We start from the raw sequence: 12380 nt of genomic DNA, 5'->3' as shown, positions 1-12380 counted from the left end.
CTTCACTGCCATGGGTCAAAATCTTGGAACTCCCTTACTAAATGCACTTTGGATGCACTTACACAATATGGGGGCAGAAGCTCAAGAAAGCAGCTCAGCATTATCTTCTCAAGGACAATTAGGAATGGGCAATAAATGCTGTCAGCTAGCAAGCCCATATCCATGAGAGAATAAGAATAATCCTATTTTGCAAAGGCATACACTGATGTAACAGGAGGTGAAATTCACTGACACGAGGAAACTATCATGTGCCTCTTTGATAGTGTGCCATCACTAATTGTACAATGAAAATGGTTGTGTGGATATCTTACAAGTAACATATATAAATACTCAAACTCACAAGGAGAATAATCACGTGCATTCACTATTCACTGGTTTGTATATATTCAGGCATTTCAAGTACTTACAGAAGGTATTGGAGGGAAAGGTGAAGGAGGGGGTGATGGGGTGAAGGAGGGGAAAGTTGGGGAAATGTGGATAAAGGAGCAGGAGATGGGGTTGTAAGAGGGGCAGTAGGCGGCTGAAGAAAGGGGAGGTGGAGTGAAGGATGGGGAGATGGGATGAAGGAAGGGAGATGGGGGTTGAAGGAAGAAGATGGGGGTTGAAGGAGGGGAAATGGGGTGATGGAAGGGGAGATGTGGTGGAGGAGAGCACGAAGGAGTGGGTGATGCTCCCCCTCCTTCCCACTTTGAACAATTCCTCATTCTGTCCAGTTTCACTCCAGTCTCCCAGAAAGTCTGACATTAAAATGCAATCACATCGGGAAATAGTTTGGAAAGCACTGTTCCAGATTCATAAACTGAAATTGAAGATAAGGTTCAGGAAACATGTATGTTTTATGTTTATTTTTGACTATTTGTTCGACTTAATTGAAAACTCAGATTAAATTTATTACTTAAATTACTTGTTAGTGAAAACAGTTCGTCTCGACAGCCACTGCTCTTTCATGTCGTCCCATGCAAGTAATCACCCATTCGCACACCACCTAGAATTGTTATTAAGAATGTTGGTTATGCTCACCAAAAATACCATCTATTTATTTCTTACATACCCACCAGCAGCTTAATATTGTCTACAGTGTAGGCATAATGTGGAGTTATTAACATTATGATGGGACTGTGGTACTGTGGTTAGCACTGGTGCTTCACAGTGCCAGGGTTCCGGGCTCCATTCCCGGCTTGGATCACTGTCTGTGCGGCATCTGCCCGTTCTCTCCATATCTATGTGGATTTCCTCCGGGTGCTCCGGTTTCCTCCTACAAGACCCAAAAGATGAGCTTGTTAGGTGAATTGGACATCCTGAATTCTCCCTCAGTGTACCCGAACAGGTGCTGGAGTGTGGCAACTAGGGGGTTTTAACAGTAACTTCATTGCAATGTTAATGTAAGCCTACTTGTGACACAAATGAAGATTATTATTATTATGCCCGTCGATTATCGGCTTCGATTCCTGCTGCTAAACCATGTCCCCATGCAACCGAAATGTGACAAAAGGACATTACGTCAAACTGGACAGTATCTTTTGTTGTACGAGAATCTAATGTTAATGACTTCATCTTGTGTGTTGATTTGAATATGTTTTCAAGCAGTTGATAGTTCTGCTTCCAATCGAGAAAGCATCACAACGTGACGGCGCAGACTGTATTTGTGTTGATGCTGCTTAAGGATGTCGGTTTTGGAGGCACCCAAAAGTAGTGGGGAAGCGAAGACGAAGTAACGTGATCTCTTACGTCTGTGTTCAGAGCTGTGTATGGTGCGATGCTTCCTTTTAAATGCAGCTGACCGAGGCTGTGTGGGAACAGTTGGAGAGTGAACCAAATGCAACAAATGCGGCGGGACGTTTGTCATAGTCGAAGCGCACGGCAGATAACGTCCAACAGCAAAATATTCAGAGCATTTTAATAGAAACAGCAGCTGACTGCAGCACTGCCGTTGCCTCCAAGTGCTTTCCAATTCTATAGTTTTGCAGAATAGATATGTCAGAATATTTATACCGACCGAAAAGCACAGGAATACATTTATTTCAGGATGAGAACTTTATTATTTCATTCGGGTGATGATCGTGTTTCAGAGAAACCGCAGTCGGATTCATTTGAACTACAAGGCGAACGCTGACTGACCAGAAGTTAAAAGGGAGGGCGATGGCATCGGTGGACTGCTCAACGTTTCGCAGCAACGGCACCTTCTCCTGCAACTCGAGCCATCAGAACGTGTTGGGGGAACGCCTCTTCTCACTCCCCTACACCCCTCGAACAACGGCAGGTATCGCCACTGCGATCAGCTTCATCATAGTATTCACAATCATTGGGAATGTACTGGTCATCATCGCTGTGCTGACCAGCAAGTCACTGCAAGCCCCTCAGAATCTCTTCCTCGTCTCTTTGGCTGCCGCAGATATTTTGGTGGCCACTTTGGTGATGCCCTTTTCTCTGGCCAACGAATTGATGGGCTATTGGTACTTTAAGAAGATTTGGTGCGAGATTTATTTGGCGATAGATGTCTTGTTTTGTACTTCTTCTATTGTCCACCTGTGTGCGATAAGTCTGGACAGATACTGGTCAGTAACCCAAGCCATCCAGTACAACTCCAAACGAACACCTAAAAGAATCCGGTGTGTTATTCTGACCGTCTGGCTTATTGCTGGAGTCATTTCCTTCCCGCCACTCATCTCCATGAACAAAAATCTTGCCGAAGATGAGATTCCCGTGTGTCGCCTGAATGACGAGAAATGGTACATCTTATCTTCGTGCATTGGGTCGTTCTTCGCTCCTTGTGTCATCATGATTCTGGTTTATCTTAGGATTTACCTGGTGGCCAAGCAGAGGACGAGGCAACCACCCGGTAACAGGAAGCCGGAGGGGCTCAGCGCCACCATCTCCACGAAACAACAAGGATTAGCCTCCAGTCCCAATTGGCAGGAGAAGGAGACCAAGTCCAAGGACAAAGAGGGAGCAGGTAATTCTTCGGCTCAAGGAGAATGTTCAAGCAAACAGAAATCGCAGAAACAGAATGATCATCCGCTCGGCTCCACCAAACTCGTGCAGGATGAGAGCAACTCTAACTGTGCAAGAGAAGAGCACTTTGTGGGGCGAGAGAAACCTCGGACGCCAAGTGCAATCAGGAGGAAGGCGATCCAGAACAGGGAAAAACGTTTCACGTTTGTTTTATCTGTGGTTATTGGCGTTTTTGTGCTATGTTGGTTCCCTTTTTTCTTCTCTTACAGTCTGACTGCCATCTGTCCAGCGACATGTTCAGTCCCACCTGTCATCTTCAAATTCTTCTTCTGGATCGGGTATTGCAATAGTTCCCTTAACCCCGTCATCTATACCATTTTCAACCTGGACTTCAGAAGAGCTTTCAAAAAGATCCTTTGCCGAGAACAGAAAAGATCTCTATACAGAGTCTAGTTAGCAGGTTTCAAGACGCGTCCGTTATATCGGGAGTCATTGCCCGGAGAGCGAGAAGTTCATTTCAAACCAAAATTAAGTTTTCCAAACAATGTCTTACAAAAACTGATGTTCTTTCGAAGTAACAAAATATATGAGCTATTGTTAAAAGGAAACGCCACAAAGTGATATGTCTGTTGGTTGATTATAAACATATATTAACAAAGGGGAGCAAAATGTGTCGATTCTAGTGAAGAAACCCTTGTAAAATTGGGATACACATCGTTTTGGACCCCGACCATACCAACGCTCGCCTTTTTGTACAGTTTTTTTTTTCAAATTTAGAGTATCCAATCTTTTTCCAATTAAGGGGCGATTTAGCATGACCAATCCACCTAGCCTGCACATCTTTGGGTTGTGGGGGCGAAACCCACGCAAACACGGGGAAAATGTGCAAGCTCCACACGGACAGTGACCCAGAGCCGGGATGGAACCTGGGACCACGGCGCCGTGAGGCAACAGGGCTAACGGTGCTGCCCCTTTTTGTTCAGGTTTAAGGACAAATGCTCTTTCGCCTTAGCCATTTTAAGACGGCTGAAAATTGATTCTCACTGTAAGGGAATGCAGAATATTATTAGCGCCTTCCCCTCCTTCTGTATTCCTGAATAATTGCTTCCCATATTGACTCAACCACAAAGACCAACGCCACTCAGGTATTTTTCAATTGCACCAGTTGTACCAGACTAATTTCGAATAGTTTTAAATAAGCAATCTATACACAATACTGGATAGTGTGGGATGAAGATAGGAGTGACAGAGGCTGCATAACTCACATGGATAAAGGCGTAAACAACCTTGCACACATCATCACTTTAACAAGGAACGTATTTAAAACGGGGGCTATTTGGACTTGAAGCTGTTTTGAGATTGAATAAATGTGCAATGACATTACCTACTCTCAGCCCTTTAAGCATGCTGGAGAAAATCTATTGCACAAGCCTTTTTGTTGGTTAAACAGATCTAAATGTTAACTATGATTGTAGGTACTCAAAATGATTTCTAAACGCAAGGAGTAGGAGCGGGAGAAGACCATTTCAGCCCTAAACTTAGTTTAGGTTATAACTAGAGAAAGGGCAATGTCAGACCAGGTACCAGGAAAACATTGCTTGAAAGAGGATAGTCACCAGTGGAATCTGATACCAGCGACTGTTATTGGGCTCGTTTCGAGTTCACCCACACTGCGTGTGAAATGTTTTTGCTTTGCGGGAAGTGTAAATCTGGAGTTATGACCTATTACTGCCGGGATGAAACGTCGAGACTCTCCAGAGATCAGTCACACGCTGTTTTATTTCAGACTCGGACACAGTCTTAACACAAAATCTGCACCCCAGAAGTTCAGCATTCCTTCAAAGTTGAAACAGCTCCATATTGGTCCTAAACTGATCGTTGAATGCATAGTTAGAAACATATAAACTTGCAGCATAGTGGGAGGCCATTTGATCCACTCGCCAGAAGGAAGAGTTTTTCTCAATCTACTCCATCAAAAAACCTCAATCTTGCAAAATCTCTATGAGGCGCCAGACATTCTGCAATGGAAGGCGGTTAGGTTCCTTTTGTCAAATATACACGTGGAATCGAACTTGGTACGATGCTCTTTCCATCCCTTCCTCTGCAAAGAACAACCTTCCGACACTCACTGTGGAGTCATCCATGTGAGGGACATCCGTCAGGGCTGTCAACGCTTGTGGAAATGTCACCCGAGGCCAAGAATTTTTAGAACAGGAAAGAAGGGACACAATGACAATTTAAAGTAGAAATTCCTTGCATACCATGAGTTCTGATGTCTGCGCTGTTCTGCTGATGAGTCATACATTGTAAACGTATGGCTGTTATTTTTACAGTACGGCAATAACACTGTACTTTACTACAGTTCATGATGCAGCTATGATTTATTTTGGTTCAAATTCCCAATCATATCTTTCTCAGGCGTAATCAGCAACAACTCCATTTGCTGGCAGCATTGTTAGATGGTGAATTTGATGCTTCGTGTTCAATCTGTAATTTAACACTCGTGAATCCAGAATCAGTGCACATAAAGCATGGCGAGTGAGAATTCTCCAAACAGAATCTGATGCCACAGTGAGGTTGCAAGTGGATTAGCGCCCAGAAACCAATGGTTGATGTAAATCTGTACAATGAAACTTTCATTCGCCTCAGGCAAATTCAGCACTCACAGACAGTAAAATTCAGATTCTGCAGCCAGGTGAAGTGAGCACTTACATTGGATTAACATCCTCTGAAACTTGCAGCATTGTTGTAAATGTGTATATTGCATGAAGTAATTTTGAGCTTTAATGGGTGTCATCGCCGAGGGTAACTTTATGAGGCAGAGTAATTGTAGCATTATAGGGCACAGGAGGGTACATGTGGAGAAGACATTCCTGAAAGGGGTTTCTGCTGCATCCCTCTATTCGGTCAGGTTAGGTTAAAAACCTCAGAACAGGAAGAATGGCAAACTCTGGCATTCCTTCGAAAATTCTTAGATTTGAGACCATCATCTACATACATGTACAACATGATATGATGCCAACACATGAAACTCCGTTTGCAAGTTATCTCTCAGAATTTTTGCGAGCCATAATAGACAATTATTGTACTGAAGCACAGGTACTTAAATATTAGGATTTATATTTGTCTCCAGTACCACTCCATTGCCAAGTGCCACTCACCAGTATATAAATTTGAACCCCAGCTCTGTATCCAATAACAACATCCTATATTTACGTAACACCTTTAATGTAATAAAAAACCAAAGGCGCTTCACAGGAGCATTATAAAACAAAATATGACAATGAATGAAATGAAAATTGCTCATTGTCACAAGTAGGCTTCAATGAAGTTACTGTGAAAAGCCCCCAGTCGCCACATTCCAGTGCCCGTTCGGGAGGCTGGTACAGGAATTGAACCGTGCTGCTGGCCTGCCTTGGTCTGCTTTAAAAAGCCAGCGATTTAGTCCAGTGAGCTAAACCAGCCACCAAGTCACAAGAAAATATTAAGTCAATGACCTAAACCTTGCTCAGAGAGGTAGATTTGAAGGAGTGTCTTCAAGGAGCAGCAGATGAGCTGACACAGGGGTGAAGTCAGGTGATGTTACAGAGATAGAAACAGGTGGTCTTCATGATAGCTTGAATACAGTCAGGAGTCAACTCAGAATCAAATATGACACCAAGATTTCAAACAGACTGGCTTAATTTCAGACTGCTTATCCAGTCCTGGATGTTAGATAAGCAGTCAGAGTAATTTAGCATCACTGGGGGAAATCAAAAAAGGTGGTGGTGAGGTATAATTTAATGTCAACAGTGTACATGTGAAACCTATCACTGATTTTCAGATGAGGCTGTTGAGGATGGCTGAGAAACAGGAGGCCCATTCATTCACAGAGAATACCCAAGGTAACTGTATGGGAGCTGGAATGAAGCTGTTGCAAGTGATTCTCTGACTATGATTAGTTAAGAATAGAAACAGTTGAGAGAATTCCACCCAGCTGGGCAACAGTATTGGAAGAGGATGGTGTGGTTAGTTGTGTCAAATACTGCAAACAGGTCAAGGAGAGAAGTTTACCTTTGTCACAGTCATATAGAATGTCATGAACGACATGGCTATCCATCAATGCAATGTTAGCTTTTAGAATGCACTGGAGAAACTGAAGCTCTTTTCAGTAAACAAAGTTTAAGAGATCTCATAGAAGTGTGAAAATTATGAGGAGCTTTGATAAGATGAAGAGGAAAACAAAAATCTGGCACACAATGTGCTTCACAGGGATAGAATTGGAAATAAAAAATGTCCAAGAGCAAAAGGACAAGAGATCAGGAGCTAGTCAAAGAGGTAGGCTTTGAAGAGCATCTTAAAGGAGGAGAGAAATAGCTACATAGATATCAGAAGCTGAATGAGGTAATTCAGCACTTCCAGTTTGCTCCACTATTCAATCAAATCATATTTGATTATTCTACGTCTCAAATCCACCTACCTAATCGAAATGGTAAGTAATTCCTCTGATGAGAGCCTCTGCTTCATATCGTGAAATGCCTTCTGGTGCAGGGGGCCTCAGTTCCACTTCTGACCCTTCTTCAGTAGTTGGTGGAGAGGACGGAGCAACGTGGCCATCCAGGGTATGAACATCCCGTAATAATTCACCAGGCCGAGGAAAGAGCGGAGTTCCGTTTGGTCAAAAGGGATGGGGGCCTGGCGAGTCGCCCACACCATTTCCTCCACTGGATGGAGTACTCTGCTATCCACCCAGTAGCCAAGATAAGTGACCTCCAGCGCGTGGAAAACGCACTTCTCTCTTTGGAGGTGGACCACGGCCCGAGCAAACGTTTGAGAACCTCGGTTAGGTTCTCCACATGATCCTGATGAGAGGTCCTGGTGATGAGAAAATCGTCCAGGTAGATGGCCACCCTTGGCAACTCTCGCAAGATGTTCTCCATACCCTCTGGAATATCGCACAAGCTGAGGAGACTCCCAACGGCAACTGTGTATATTCGTACAATCCCAGATGGGTATTGATCGTCACATATTTCCAGGAACTTGGCTCGAGCACCAGCTGCAAGTACGCGTGACTCATGTCCAGCTTAGTGAACGTTTTTCCACCACTGGGCCAAGCATAAAGATCCTTGATCCGAGGGACCGGGTAATGGTCAATGCTAGATACCTGGTTCACGGCCATTTTATAGACCCAACAGAGCCACACTGACCTATCCGGCTTCAACACTGGGACCACGGGCATAGCCCAATTGGCATAGTGGACAAGGCGAATAATCCCCAGCTGCTCCAAATGATCCAATTCCTGGTCTACCTTGGCACAAAGTGCATACGGCACTGGGCGGGTGCGGAAATACCGGAGCTGGGCATTTTCCTCCACATTTATCGTGGCCACAGCTCCATTAATCGTCCCGAGGCCTTCAGCGAAAACCGATGATAATTTGGACAGCACTCCATCCGGTCCACGGGGGTACATTTGGCACACTCATTGCCAATCCAAGCATAGGTGATGCTGCCAATCGTGCCCCAATAGGCTGGCCCTGTTGCCTCTGGCACTACCAATGGTAGGCATGCTGACTGGTCTCCGTATGCCACAGGCACATGGGCGATGTCCCCGATGTCTAAGGGCTCCCGTGTTGCGAAACTCTAGTGGCTGAAACCTGTTCAGATGGCGGCAAACGTACGTAGACTGACGACCATAACTGCCACTCTCGTGTCCAGTTCTATCTCGGTGGGATATCTGTTTAACAGCAGTGTCACCTGGCTAGGTGCTATTCTGCGGCCAATCATACAGGGTTGGCTCCTCAGCATCCAAGTCCTCCAGGAAATGCGTGCAGCCTGTTGGGGGGGAAATAGAGACTTGTTTGTTGCCGGGTTACGGCGTCCTCACACGTTTGTCCGGAGCCTCATTCCTGGCCTTGGTTTCCCACTCGATACTGGCATCTGGCATCCGTGAACGCTAAGTCGGAGGAAGCTCCATGGTCGCTCCGGGGCCAGTCACGGCGGCGTTGGCAGGACCTGCGGTTGTTGCCTACCTGGGAAGTCCCTATCACCTCGCTTCCGGTATCTGTCGGCCGTGGTCTCGGTGACGCCCAGTGTTCAGTATTGCCAGGCCCTGGAGTTCCTGGAGCCCGCGGTCAGCACTTTCCTAAGCGAGCACCATGTCAACGGCCTTGTCAAGGGGGTTTCCATTAACAGCTTCTGTTGCGTCTCTGGTCCTGAAGTCCACAAACGAAGCGGTCCCGCAGCGATTCAGCCAGGCGGCCCCAAAGTCGCAGGGGGCAGCGAGTTCCCGTAAACGTACTAAGTATTCTCCTGTGGACTCCGCCGGCATCTGCAATGCGGTATGGAGCTGGTATCATCAGACCATAATCGGTGGCTGTGGATTTAGGTGACGGCCCACCTGGTCAATCAGCATGGCGAATGGCAACCCGTCCAGATAAGTCAAGTTTCTGATTAGCGCTTAAGTCGGTTCACTAACGGCAGTCAACAAGGTGATGGTCTGTTGCTCATCACTGTGATGGCGTTCGCATAAAAAGAGTTGAATTCTTTTTACGTACTGGGCCCAATCGTCCAAGTCAGCATCAAAAGGCTTACCTATGTGTGCCATGCCTGCCGGTCGGAGAGCGACCTCCACAGGTGGTTGAAAAACAATTTGAGGTTCCTCTGTCACTGGCGGGTCGGGTACAGGCGGTTAGAATGAACGTGTTGCCGCGATTTCTGATTATTTTTCAATGCCTGACGATTTTCCTGCCAAAGGCTTTTTTCAGAGAGATTGAGGGAAGGATTACTTCTTTCATATGGGGAGGGAAGGTGGCCAGAGTTAGAAAAGTGCTGCTACAGAGAAGAAGGCAGGCAGGGGGTTTGGGTCTTCCGAACCTGATGTATTACTTCTGGGCGGCGAATGTGGAGAAGGTGCGGAGCTGGGTCAGAGGGGTTGATTCCCAGTGGGTCAGGATGGAGGAGAGTTTGAGCAGGGGGTCGGGTTTGAAAGCACTAGCAACAGCGCCGCTCCCGATAGCCATGGGGAAATACTCAGGGAGTCCGGTAATAATAGCTTTATTGAGAATTTGGAGGCAGTTTCGCCAACACTTTGGGTTGGGGGGCAGGGTCAAGGGAAATGGCGATTCGGGGGAACCACAGATTTGAGCCAGGGAGATGGGATTGAAATTTTCGGAAATGGGAGGAGAAGGGGATTAAGGCACTAAAATATTTGTTTCTTAGGGGTCGGTTTGCAGGTCTGAGGGAGCTGGAAGCGAAGTATGGGCTGGAGCAGGGGGAAATGTTTAGATACATACAGGTTCGGGATTATGCCAGAAAGGAGATACAGAACTTCCCAGTGGAGCCGGCCTCCACATTGCTGGAAAAGTTGCTGACGACAGGGGGACTGGAGAAGGGGGGTAGTGTCAGCGGTTTACGGAGCTATTTTGGGAGGAGAAGGCACCACTGGAAGGAATCAAAGAAAAGTTGGAGGAAGAGTTGGGAGAGGATATGGAGGAGGGGTTCTGGTGTGAGGTGCTCCGGAGTGAATGCCTCCACCTCGTGCGCGAGGTTGGGGCTGATACAGCTGAAGGTGGTATACAGAGCACACCTCACGAGGGCAAGGATGAACTGATTCTTTGAAGGAGTAGAAGAGGTGTGTGAACATTGCGCCGGAGGGGCGAGGAGGGGGGTGGGGGTGGGGGGGGAACCAATCACGTTCATATGTTTTGGTCCTGTCCAAAGCTAGAGGATTACTGGAAGGTTTCTAAAGTGGTGCACGTGAAACTGGACCCGGGCCCCCGGGAGGCCATATTCGGGGTGTCAGACCAGCCAGGGTTGGAAACGGGTACGGAGGCAGATGTTGTAGCCTTCGCCTCGTTGATCGCCCGAAGGCGGATCCTGATGGGTTGGAGAGCAACCTCCCCACCCTGTGTCCTGGCGTGGCGGGGGGGGGGCCTGTTGGAATTCTTGACTCTTGAGAAGGTTAAGTTTGAACTGAGGGGTTCTACAATTCATGGGCATTATTCATCATGCACTTTCAAGAACTGGATAACATCGAACATTAGTTTGGGGGGGGGGGGGGGGTGTTGATGGTGACTATGGGTGATTCCTGATTCCTTTTTGTCATTTGTTTCTGTGAACATGCGGGCTAATGTTTGGGGTTTGGTGGGAGGATGGGATCATTGTTATTGATATGGGGATTGACATATTTGTTACTGATTATTGTTTATTGTTGGTGGGTGTAAATTTGGGAGAAAATGTGAAAAAGGAGGAGAATAAAAAATATTTAAAAAAAAAACAATTCGAGGTCGAGCACTTGCCTTTTACAACAGATCAACTTGATCCTCATCGACATGTTTGTAAATGGAGGCAAAGACTCCACGAGAGGCCAGGCTGTCAGGCTACAACTCACTTTATTCCACACTAGTTACAATAGAACATAGATCATAGAATAGTACAGCACAGAACAGGCCCTTCGGCCCTCGATGTTGTGCCGAGCATTGTCCGAAACCAAGATCAAGCTATCCCACTCCCTGTCATTCTGGTGTGCCTATTCAATAACCAATAATCCTCCTCTCCACTGCCCACAGGGTATCCTTCCCCGAATTGCTTCCAGGTCACGTTTTTTATTCTGTGGGGAGTTTCTCCAATTAGCAGGGAGCTCCATCCCCTAGTCACCTGAGTAGCTCACACTGGTGAACCTCAGGCTTGTCACATGCAGGCTGTTCTTCTCTGAGCTCCTGCTGCTTCTGGCTGTAACCCTGCTTCCGGACCTTGTGTGTTAGTCTGTATGCTGGCTGCCTTTTTCAGGCTTTGAAATCTGGACAACGGCAAGGGGAAACAGAGCTCCGACTGGTTGGATGGAGGGCAAGATGATTTTGCGGTATGGAGGAATTTTCAGAGGTTAGTGTCGTGGTCCTGCTGATCGTGGCCGCAAACGTGGCCCGTGAACCATACCGGTCAACCATTCGGTCCATCTCCCGTTGGAAGACCGAGACTCCATTTGTGACACGGAAGGGAACTCTTAGGAAGTGGTAGATCCGCTCATCTGCTTCGAATGCAGTGTATTTGCGGTCGCTAGGGTGGATGGGGAGATGGTGGTAGGCGGGTTTTAGATCCACCGTGGAAAAGACCTTGTATTGTGCAATCTGATTGACCAAATCAGACATGCGGGGGAGGGGGTACGCGTCGAGCTGCTAAAACCTGTTGGTGGTCTGGCTATAATCGATGACCATCCTATGCTTCTCCCTGGTCTTTACAACCACTACTTGAGCTCTCCAGGGACTGTTGCTAGCCTCAATAATACCTTCCTTCAGTAACCGCTGGACTTCCGACCTAATGAAAGTCCGGTCCTGGGCACTGTACCGTCTGGCCTGGTGGCGACGGGTTTGCAATCCGAGGTGAGGTTCGCAAAAAGGGAAGGCGGATCGATCTTGAGGATCGTGAGGCTGCAGACAGTGAGGGGGGTATAG

General features: G+C 46.8%; 1 protein-coding gene across 1 annotated transcript; it reads left to right on the top strand.

Annotated features, from left to right (window-relative positions):
* The first annotated feature begins 1817 nt into the window (after nucleotides 1-1817).
* Nucleotides 1818-3560, top strand: LOC140396901 (alpha-2C adrenergic receptor-like). The gene has a single exon (XM_072485754.1). The coding sequence runs from the start codon at nucleotides 2140-2142 to the stop codon at nucleotides 3403-3405; it is 1266 nt and encodes a 421-aa protein (XP_072341855.1). The 5' UTR covers nucleotides 1818-2139; the 3' UTR covers nucleotides 3406-3560.
* The last annotated feature ends 8820 nt before the right edge of the window (nucleotides 3561-12380 follow it).

Source organism: Scyliorhinus torazame, chromosome 20 (genome assembly GCF_047496885.1).
Source record: "Scyliorhinus torazame isolate Kashiwa2021f chromosome 20, sScyTor2.1, whole genome shotgun sequence".
Classification (NCBI taxonomy): Eukaryota; Metazoa; Chordata; class Chondrichthyes; order Carcharhiniformes; family Scyliorhinidae; genus Scyliorhinus; species Scyliorhinus torazame.
Note: the sequence above shows the minus strand (reverse complement) of the source record. Positions and strands in the feature narration are given on the sequence as shown.